General features: G+C 39.4%; 1 protein-coding gene across 1 annotated transcript; it reads left to right on the top strand.

Moving 5' to 3' along the window:
* Positions 1 to 1,988: 1,988 nt before the first annotated feature.
* Positions 1,989 to 9,464, top strand: GPR65 (G protein-coupled receptor 65). The gene is made up of 2 exons (XM_029997159.2): positions 1,989 to 2,149; positions 7,086 to 9,464. The coding sequence occupies exon 2, from the start codon at positions 7,207 to 7,209 to the stop codon at positions 8,212 to 8,214; it is 1,008 nt and encodes a 335-aa protein (XP_029853019.1). The 5' UTR covers positions 1,989 to 2,149; positions 7,086 to 7,206; the 3' UTR covers positions 8,215 to 9,464.
* The last annotated feature ends 450 nt before the right edge of the window (positions 9,465 to 9,914 follow it).

Below are 9,914 nucleotides of genomic sequence, written 5' to 3'. Positions count from 1 at the left end.
CTTCAGCTGTGGAATTCGGTCTCTTACTCACTTGGAGCCTAAAAGTGTCAGCTTTCAAAACTTGTATTTCCGTCCTATGATGTGCTGAGTGCCTCCCCTTTTCAGCTGGTATAGAAAAACATTCTTAGAATCTGTTTTGGTGGAAAAAAGAGGATATATTGGTGGGACTCTGAGGACTTCTATTCTGCATTAGGAATCTTGACCTTGCTTTTTACCTGTTTTTTTCTTTACACCTTTGTCCATGACCCAAGGACATGTGATGTGGACCCTTTGTAAGCCCAAATATAACCAATAAAATTATTGAGGACTTATTCATTGCTGCTTCTGTAGATAAGATAATTTTCCACTTTTAATGCTTTTCTATTTCAGTTGTTCTTTCTTGATAGTACTTTCATCTCGGCCGACCCAAAGAACACCTTTTGTTTCGAGATGACTGATTTGAGATACTGTGTATGTCCAGAACTCAAAAAAAGTCCTGAAAAACTGTGCTGGTTGCGTCAGAAATTAAATTGTTCCATATGGACACAGTCAAGAGTTGCTTTTTGCATATAGCTTTACTTCCAGAATGTATAAAATGCATCATCTCCCCTCTTGCTTCCTTTGATCTTTCAGTTGCACTATGAATTGTTACAGTGAAGAACTGTAGAAATATATCAACTATGTTTCTTTATTTCTAATAATGATAAGAACCTCTTTTTCTTCAGTGAAGTATAGGAACCCTCAACAGAACAGCAGAACCAGCTCACCAGACGTTGTTCTTAGTAGGTACCATGTTAGGAAAAGGCAGGCGAAAAGTGATAAAACAGGTCTTTGTCTAATGACTTTTCTCTCAGTGAAAATAAAGGTTTGACTGAAATTTATTTTAGAAATTAATCTAACCAAGTGGCTGGAAAGCCTCCCTTTCACCAAACTGGAGGGGACTGTGATACCAGTTCAGGAATGACCACAAGTACAGAATGATTTGATAATTTAGGCTTCATATAACAAGTGCACCAGTAGAAAAACTGTGGATGAAAAAGTCATGTTCTGGCTGGAAAAAAAGAAGGAACCAAATCTCAGAGGTTAAATACTATAGAGCTGCCTGGTATTGTTCTCAAGGAAGTCAGTATGTCTTATTTTAGAGCTTTTAAATTTGCTGTTTCATTTCTCCTTAGCATCTGAATCATCAAACAGGCCAGTTTTTGTGTTACCCAATACATGTACATTTAAAGTGAAATTGTACCCCAGTTCTTAGAATTAGAATTTAATCATTCCAAACAGAATTAAAAAAAAAAAAATTCAGAGGGCACAATAAATTATTCTGATCACAGAGGGAAAAGAGAAACTGTGCTTATGTAACAATTTTCCACCTATCTAATTGAATAGAATTATCTGTTAAAAGAATCACTCCTGTGAAAGCCACAGCCAACCTCAGATTCAGTTAATATAAAAATATATAAATATGCAACCTGTTGCAGGGCATAAAATTCTGTTATCTTTGTTACCTAGAACTTGTTCACAAACTTCGTCCCATCATTAGGCAAACAGAAAAAAAACAGTTATACAAATTTTGAAAAGAATTCATTCTTTTTGCACAAACTCCTAAAGTTATTGTGATGTATTTTTATGGGCTCTTCTTAGGTGGATTCTATTTGATTCTATGATAAATTTGTTGGGAAAGGCAAGTGACAAGTCCTTCAGTCAAAGACCCTGTGTTTTGAACATATACAAGTAAACACAAATAAATACATATACACTCCACAGTATTTTATTTCTGTGGAGTGGTTTCTCTGCAGAATGTATTGTCCCCTAGATAAGAGGTTTGCAATATACTCCACTCATGTAATTAGGCAGTATTTTCATGAAACTTTTACAAACTCACTAAAAGTATTCATAGATTTACCAAGGTTGGTACCATCCTTTGTGTGTACTTCTACGTAACTATGTTGCTTTTTTTCCCATGGATAAGTTTAGATTAACAAGGTGTAAAAAAAAGGCCAAAAAAAAAAAAAAATGAGAGACGTGTGAGCTGTTGCCTTATTGGTGTACCCAAAAGCAGCTTCCTGTTGCTTTATCTGGTGAAGCAGTTTTTCTCCTCAGAAGCAGACACGGGTTACACTACTGATGGCATCACAGTGAAACTGCTACATGGGGACACATGGCTGCCTAGGTAAGTGTTCAAAATCCAAGAAGTCAGATACACAACTTATATTCTGGTACAAATTTCAACCTGGCTCTCATTTAATGTGATGCTGACATCATACAACAAAAAGAAGGGACACAAAAGGGGCAGGAAAAGGTTGCTTTGGGAGAAGGAGCATTTTACTCCCAGCACAAGTGAAACATGAGACAAAAGGGCAAATGACATCAAAAGATTGAATTAGGAAAGACATGCCATCTTGATTTATTGTTGTAGTGGTATTGCCATGATCAAAATACCTCTTGGTTAGAAGAGGGGGGGAAGGATGGAGAAGAACAGTATTTGGGGGTGAGTTTTCAGGATTCTGAGCTGTCCTGTCTTCACTGCAAAAAATGCCTCAGTCCTCACAGGGGTTCCATTAGTTCTTCTGTTATTGTTCTTTAATATTTTATGGCACTAACAAGGTACTCAGCACTATTTATATGAATATACACAATGCTTAAAGCTTAGAAAAATAAGCTGTGCTAAAAATAGCTTCTTGGAATACCAAGTATCATGTATATGAAAATATTTTGTACAGCATCTTTCTGTATGCATAGAGGAAAACATGATGCACATAAAGATATAGCAAAATAATACTCACCTGCATGGTCTACATCCTAAAAAACATAGCTTTTTTTTCTATTTGCTCACGTTAGCAGAATTTTTACGCTCTATAAAACAGTCAGTAGAGTGTATCTCAAAGTTAAAAAGACAGTTCTTTTAGACCTGGGAGTGTCTACAGAATCTAATGGAGACCTGTGAGTGAAATTTAGTGTTGCATGAGGAAAAATGCTGTTCATTTTAAGCAAAAATGTCCGTGTTACTGAAAGGCATATTTCAACTCTCCTAAACTGTGAAGTTTTTCAGAATTCATTTTTGAGATCTGCTTATGAGGAAAAAAGATCCAGCTATGGAAGGTCCTTGTACTTGAGGAAATCAGCTTGGCACTGTAACTTGTTTTGAGAACACAGAGCAATCTACTTTGCTGAAATTGCTTTGAGAGAAAAAAGAAATCAAGAAAACCGCCTGTCCTTCCATCTTATGGCTGATCTACAATGGCACCAGTACAGCAGCTACTGCACTAGCTCACACAACATTGTTTTCTTCCCCTGGAACTTATCTAAAAAGCAAAGTACTTGCAAAAACTTACCACATTATAATCAATATTCCTTGCAGCAATTTTCCCTGTTATGAATATGAATTTGAAATAAAGGGTGAAATGTATCAGTTGCAGATGTTTCTAAAACTGGCGTATATTAGCTAATGGAAGATTATTTTTTTTAATTAGTGACTAAACTTTTCTGTTAATAACACCAAATCCTTACAGTCTTCTTCATATTTCCTAATTTCCCAAACTATAGTAGAATTCATTCATCTGAAAAATAAAAAAGAATCTTCCATTCTTCCCTTAGAAAGTTGTTTACAGATGAGAGTATGGAATATCATTTTGTATTTGTGCTTATGGATGTATAACTTTATACTTACTTTGTTACTTTCAAAATGTCGTAAATGGAGAGACTGCATAAAGTGCTCTTTGAATCTGAAAAAGATACTGTAGGAATGCATCAATACAAATACAATATGTAATGAGTACTTCTCTTAAGAAACTTTCACAAGGTTCCTTTACAGGCTTGTTTGCATACATTACTTGAAGCATAGCATTTGCTAGTCCGTTTCTCTGAATTTTATGTCTGACTTTTTTTGGAGTCTTGTACAGGAGGTTTTTGTAGCAAAATGTCGGAGAGACAGGGACAATGATAATGATTGAATAATATGGCTAACAGAAAAAATTACTGTTGAGAATTTTTATTTCATTTGAAACACATCCGATACCAAAAGAAGTCTATAAAACAAGTCACAGGTCTACAGAATTAGTCACAGTGGGTTTGGACCATGAAAGTCAAACCATTAGACTGTATCATTAAACAGAAATTCCTCAATAGTTTTTTAGAAAAAATTATCAATCAGTTGGAAAAATTAACAAACATTGTGGTTTAGGATAGCTGTAAGCCAGTACCATCCTCCTGGGCAAAACCAGCAGGTGTGCTCAGTAGCTGAGAGAAAACCTGGGAATGCTTCAGATCATGCATTCAGGTTAGACAAATCATTTTGTATTATGTAGTCCTAAGTATCAGAAAAAATCTAAGCAAGGAAGTATGGTATGGACCACTTCCTCTCAGATAAGGTCCCAAGTAACTAACAAAATGTGTTGTAATCAGGGCAAAACAGTACTTTCTGCTTTTATGTTTCTGTGCAAGCAACTGCAGCGTGCATTGTGATATACTTCATTTGCTGGCTCTTTGACACACTTCAGTATAGGTCATTAGTACATGCCAGAATGACACACTTCTTGTTATTATTCTCATTGAAAGCATCAATGTGTCATCAAAGCTGGGACATGGATTACCTGGGGAATTTTAGACAGCCTCCAGGGCTTTGTTCATAGAAACTATTGATGATACTGGTTAAAAATAAAAGAAAACCATGGGGTACATTGGCCTGTGAACATGAAGGACAGAAAAAAATAACCAAGGCGGCAAATTTCATGTGGTCTCAACCCTTTTCTTTGAATCCCGTCTTCAATGTCCCAGCCTGCCATTAGCCAGTCATATCTTAAGATATTAGTTTCTTAAGGCAGATGGCAGAAGAGCAAAACAAGGTCTTGCCCAAAGAACATGCGGTTTATTCAGACAAGTGCAATATAAAGGCAAGTTTTTTACCTTATGATCAGTGAGGTCAACAGAGCAAAACTTTTAGAAACAATGAGCCAAAAAGAGAAAGCTGAAGAAATAAAGGTGGGTGGTATGAAGAAATTGGCATCTTGGTATGTGAGTAGATATGAAGGAGCTGATAAAGGTAACTGAGAGGAGCTGTTGCGAGTTACATGGAGACAAGTCGGGAGCTTGTAAGGATGATGAGTCTGTAATATAACAAGTCAACTAACAATGGAGAAAGAGTTTGTGGGGGAGGGAGAAGGAATTCCAGTTTCTCAGCCACGTGACTAGTAAACACTGCCTCATACACTTGCTACATTACACACATGCTTCTGAAAGGGCACATTTCCGTGTTGGACATGAAGAGACCTGTCACAGGAAAAGAGATGCTAAAATGTGATTAGACGAAGAGGTAGGTATTTTATCTGTTACTCATCTGGTCAGTCTGCATACGTTTGCTTTGCTTTTGGTGAGAAGTGGGTCAGCAAAACCCTGGGATCCAATTTCTAGAGCTAGATTTTTAATTCGTGATACTTATCTATACTGGTAAACTTACGATGCCCTATTTACTGGGTGGTTTTATTAAACCACACTGAAAAGCAGATATATTTGTCTTAAATATAGACACTGCATTTTTTTTTAATTAGTCATCATGTAAGCAAAGCTGCTCAATGGACCAAATTGGCAAGTCCTTCTCAAGATTTTCCTTGTCTTTCAAGCCTGTGAATGAATAAAGCAGTGGCTGGTAAAATTAAGTATGTGCTTTCTGACTAGTTTTGTCATTGCTCCTTTTTTTTCCTGAGTATGCATGACTTTTTTTTTTTAATGGAAAAGAGATCCATATAATAACCTCTCAACAGAGGCAGTAAACCTACTTGGGTTTCTCTGATAAACCCACAACCCTACACACACATACACGCATCAAACCCATAAAAGGCAGAATGAATTTGCCTACCACATGGGAAAACCCCTGCACCCAATTTATCTCCAGTTTGAGCTATTTCCTATGTAGGAACAGTTGTAGAAGGTGCTATCTTGCAATCTACTCATTCTACAACCTCTTCACCTCCTCTGCTGGCAGTCTAGGCTCAAACCACAGATGAGTTATCACAGGCAGTCTCTGAAGCAGTTAGTATATTTGGCAGTAGAACTAGACCACAACAGATATTCCCCATTCTCATATTTCCAGAACTTAACAATTAGACCTTTGGAGAAGAGAATTACTGAGTGTCAGCACTGTGATACAGTCAGTGAGTACCAGCTGTCTCATAGCTATGGTTGTACACCCTTTCTTACTTAAAGGTCAGGTCATCTAAGTGCTTCTGAGGCTCACGCACGCAACTCCTCCAGTCCAACTGCTTTAGTCAGGGCTGCCATTTTACTTGGTTTTTTTCATGTTGAAGCTTTTGACACCCACAGACCTGGTAGTGCCTGAGATAAGCTTAATTGCTAATGCATGGCAACTGCAATTCTTAGAGGAAAGAAGTGTAAATGAAAAATTGTAAGAGAATGTCCACTTCACATGAGTCTAAGTGACACCCTGGCAGATTCTCCTGTGCATGCAGCAACCCAATAGCCTGCCAGGTTTCACATGAAGGTTCCTGGGACATGTGGTGAGCTTTGCTGGAATAGCACAGTTGATGGTAAGTTCTTGGGGGATCGCATACAAAGGAGGAGGCGAAGCAGGGAAGCGTGAGAATGCAACAAGACAAGAGAGTGATTCACAATAGGGAGACATATCAGCCACACATTCTCCTCTTCTGAGCAGATCCCAACATCTAGCGGTACCTGAATCCCTGTCTTTCTATCCTTGTCTCTCCATTGACTTAGAGGGGAGGAGGTTATTGAGGATAAGAAATCTACCATATTCATATGACCAAAACCCTATTCTGCTCACCAGAATGATAGAAAGTGAACTTCTGATCTCCTTTGACTCCCACAAGAGACACCTGGGATTGCAGGACCCTACCCCTCTGGAAGAGTCTTAACTGCTCATCCTGCTTCTGCTGTAAGAAGCTCATCTAACTGACCTTCGCCATCCTAGACGTTTGGGTTCCTCTTCCTATGCACTCCTAACTCTAGAAGTGTTTAAAATCTCTGATCTCCTACAAACACAGTTTCTTTCTTCTAAAAAAAAAGACACCCACCAAGAAGCCCATAAAAAAACCAAAAATGTTGTTATAACTGACATTTTTTCTTTCTTGTAACAGAAGGCTGGAATCTTACCAACCACATCCTGAAGAACTAACAGATGACCACCCATCAGACTAAAGAGGGGGTTTTACTGCATCCAGGCTGGAATTAGCCCAAAGATACTACTCGTGTTGGACGATGAACAACACTGCTAAGTGCCATGATGATCACACCCTGGATAAATATTTGTTTCCATTTGTGTACAGCATTGTGATGATGATCAGTATTCCCATCAACTGCATATCCCTCTATGCATCTTGCATTCAGGCAAGGAAAAAGAATGAGTTAGCAGTCTACATCTTCAGCCTATCCCTGGCTGACCTTTTGTACTCTCTGATACTGCCTCTGTGGATTGATTATGCATGGAATGGAGATAACTGGAGGCTCTCTGCCTTGCTTTGTCAGATTTCTGCCTTCCTTATGTATATGAATTTCTACACCAGCACTGCATTCCTTGCTTGCATCTCTGTTGACAGGTACCTGGCATTAGTTCACCCCTTGAAGCTCCAGCACTTGCGCACAAGAAGATTTTCGTTGATTGTCAGCATAATTGTTTGGTTTCTGGAAAGCATCTTGAATTCAGTCATATTGGTGAACAAAGAAGTATTCAATGATCCTTGCAATTTCACTAATCATACGTTATGCTATGATAAATACCCCCTGGAATGGTGGCAGGCATGGATAAATTTATTCCGGATATGCTCGGGGTACCTTGTCCCTTTGCTAATCATTGTGTTTTGCTACTATAAAATCTACCAAGTAGTGAGGTGTAATCAAGCCACAGTAGATGAAGAAAAGAAAAAAGTGAGGAAACTTATTCTGAATATCACAGTTACTTTCATTGTTTGCTTCACTCCTTATCATGTTGTATTGCTTATTCGCAGCATCAGAGAACCTTACACCACTGATCTACAGCTTTTGCAGTTGATGTATAAGGTTTACAGAATCACACAGGCCTTAACAAGTTTGAATTGCATTGCCGATCCCATTCTTTACTGCTTTGTGAGTGAAAATGCACGAACAGACATACTGAATTTGCTCAGATGTTGCTTGTGCCTACGAAAACGTGAGGGAGACCAAGTGAAAGACCATGCTCTGTACAGTTGTCCTACAAAGAACAGTGTGCTGATCACATACAGAACGTGAAATGGAGACTGTCAAAAATGTCTGAGTAAGCACATTCAACGCAAAATTGGATAACCTAAAGGGGAAAGAAAGAAAAATTCTTCCCCAGTCTGTACCTAGGAAATACCCCAACAGTCACAGATACTAATCTAAGTGAAACCAGTAGCTGGAGCTAATAAGAACTTATTACAGGGTCAGTGAAATCAATGGAGTATCAACACGTATCTTTAAATCAGGCATGGTACATAAATCAATGTCAACAAACAAATGCATAGTCAAGAAAGATGACCATGACACACTGACAAAATTACTGACGATCCCCCCCAGAACTGCCTCCTGTCACAGCTTATCAGAAGATCCCTCTGCATGTAAATTACCAATTTCTCCATTACAAATCGGAGAAATTTCATTGGTCTCATGAGTTCCTGTTTCTGTCTATTTATACTTTCAATTAATTTCATATTCCAGGAGGGGAACTTGAGAGGCTGAGGAGGTTGGGCTTGTTCAGCCTGGAGACCACAAGACTTTGGGGGACCTAATGGCAGCCTTGCAATACCTGCAAGGAGGGTATTGGGAAGATGGAGCCAAGCTCTTCACAGAGCACATAGCAGGAGGACAAGAAATCATGTGCATAACTTGAAGCAAAAAGGGTCAGAGTTGCTATAAGCAAAAACTTTGAAACTATGAGGACTGCCAAGCAGTGGAGCAGGTTGCACCAAGATGTTCTGCATGCTCCATCCTGACAGATTTTCAAGACCCAACTGAACAAAGCCCTGAGCAACCTGGTTTGGTCTCATAGCTGACCTTCCTTTGAGCAGAGGGTTGGACTAGAGACTTCCCAAGGTCCCTTCCAACCAGAATTGTCCTGTGATCCTATGAACTGTGTTTGTCACTAATCTGCCTGTTGCCTTCCTCTCTAAAAAAGTATGTTCCCTTCCCTTCTTTGTTTTAATTTGCTGGATTTTGTTTTGGTTTGGTGTGGGGTTTTTTTTCTGTAATACCTTCATATATATTATGAAGGAAGAAGTATGCACGCAGCAGTGCAAGTTACTTCACCACCGACTGGTTCCTGTGCTGACCTATGTATTTTGCAACAGAATGTGAAACTTCACTGCAGCACTGGAATAAAAGCAGAACCAAGCTTCACTGTAACTTCATGGAAAAAAGAACTCAGTGGTTCATTTCTAGAGCTTTCACATGCCAGAAAGGTTGGAAAGCTAAGTCTGTTTTAATTTATTCCGAATAAAGAATAATGAAAACTAAAACTAAGCAACAAAACTGAGTCAAATTTAACTTGTGCATCAGGGAGTAGTGAGAGCTGGCTGCTCTGCAAGGGACGGAGAGCCAGGAGCTGAGGGTGACAGCCAGGCAGGCTGGGCAACATCCTCACCGAGAAGCCGCGCAGTCCCATGGCAGACCAGCGAGGCACACAGAGCAGGTCCGATGATGGTAACCAGCGTTGGCCAACAGCTCTGTGATCACCAGACAAACCCATAGTGACGAGGCAGGTCTGAGGTCAAGATTGGAAGCCAAGTCAGGAAGGCAGGGTCAGGATCAGCAAGGTACGAGGCCGGGCACGGCCACACCATGTCAGCACTGGCCTCTGCAGAGGCAGCCAAACCCCAAGGAGGCAGGATAAGAGACTGCAGACTCTGTTGGTAAACTTAGAGCCTTGACCCTGTGCAAAGAGCTTAATTTCCACAAAATTTGGCCCTGAGATT

Source organism: Aquila chrysaetos, chromosome 2, assembly GCF_900496995.4.
Source record: "Aquila chrysaetos chrysaetos chromosome 2, bAquChr1.4, whole genome shotgun sequence".
In the NCBI taxonomy this organism is placed as follows: domain Eukaryota; kingdom Metazoa; phylum Chordata; class Aves; order Accipitriformes; family Accipitridae; genus Aquila; species Aquila chrysaetos.
The sequence above is the reverse complement of the archived record's forward strand: the minus strand, read 5'-3'. Positions and strand labels throughout refer to the sequence as shown.

Excerpts from the sequence above, each read along its gene's own strand:
- GPR65 (XM_029997159.2), top strand. The coding sequence starts at position 7,207 with ATGAACAACACTGCTAAGTGCCATGATGATCACACCCTGGATAAATAT.